Source organism: Atta cephalotes (assembly GCF_000143395.1).
Source record: "Atta cephalotes unplaced genomic scaffold scaffold00001, whole genome shotgun sequence".
NCBI lineage: Eukaryota > Metazoa > Arthropoda > Insecta > Hymenoptera > Formicidae > Atta > Atta cephalotes.
Genome location: NW_012130065.1, coordinates 4,501,811 through 4,502,528, shown reverse-complemented (window position 1 = coordinate 4,502,528; position 718 = coordinate 4,501,811). Strand labels below are relative to the sequence as shown.

Here is a 718-nt window from a genome sequence, read left to right as displayed (position 1 = left end):
CACTATTTTGTTTATTTTTGCTTATTTTACAAAAAAGTTAATTATTGCAAAATTGCAAACAGTAGTTACCTGATAGTAGACTAGTTTTTCTAGTTTGTAATTATGTTTTTGTAGTTTGTAATTATGTTTTTAAAGTTTTAGTTTTAGCTTCTGTTTCTGAGAAATATTTAAAGTGATATATTAGTATTGGTGACCTTCCTCTACCTATTCATTATTCTACTGCCAATTAACGTAGTGAAAAAGATCTTACCTTATAGACCTCCCAGGTTGCGCTGAATGGTAGGACAGCGACGCCGACCATCAGATCGGCGACCGCCAGACTCACGATGAACATATTCGTCACGTTTCTCAGCTTGCTGGTACAATAGACGGCCAGAATGACTAGGACGTTTCCTACCACCACCATAACATCGATGATCGCCAGAACGATTAAGGTAATTACGTTCCACAGACTTGACCATTCGACGCCGTTGTACAAAGCAGCGCATGCGGTGTCATTCAGGTCTCGCATTTTAATTAACTCTCGTGGTCCTCGGGTACGCCCATGTGATCCTGTCAGAGGACTCCAGAAGGTATCGGACACGATGACGACGATAGGTGATGCGAATTCGGTAGGACGCGCGAAGCATCGCGAGCCGTCGTAACGGGATCAAGGTTCTTTTGTGTTAACACTTAAATGTAACTCAGAATGATTAAATACACTATGGTCTTTGCAGTT

At 41.1% G+C, this 718-nt stretch overlaps 1 protein-coding gene across 1 annotated transcript in view; it reads right to left on the bottom strand.

The window, feature by feature from the left end:
* The window catches only part of LOC105623929 (probable G-protein coupled receptor No9), a 12,685-nt gene extending 12,174 nt beyond the window's left edge, over positions 1 to 511 (bottom strand). Inside the window, exon 1 of the mRNA XM_012205335.1 lies at positions 251 to 511. Coding sequence (XP_012060725.1) covers positions 251 to 511 — 261 coding nt within the window. The remainder of the gene's footprint in view (positions 1 to 250) is intronic.
* Positions 512 to 718: the final 207 nt, after the last annotated feature.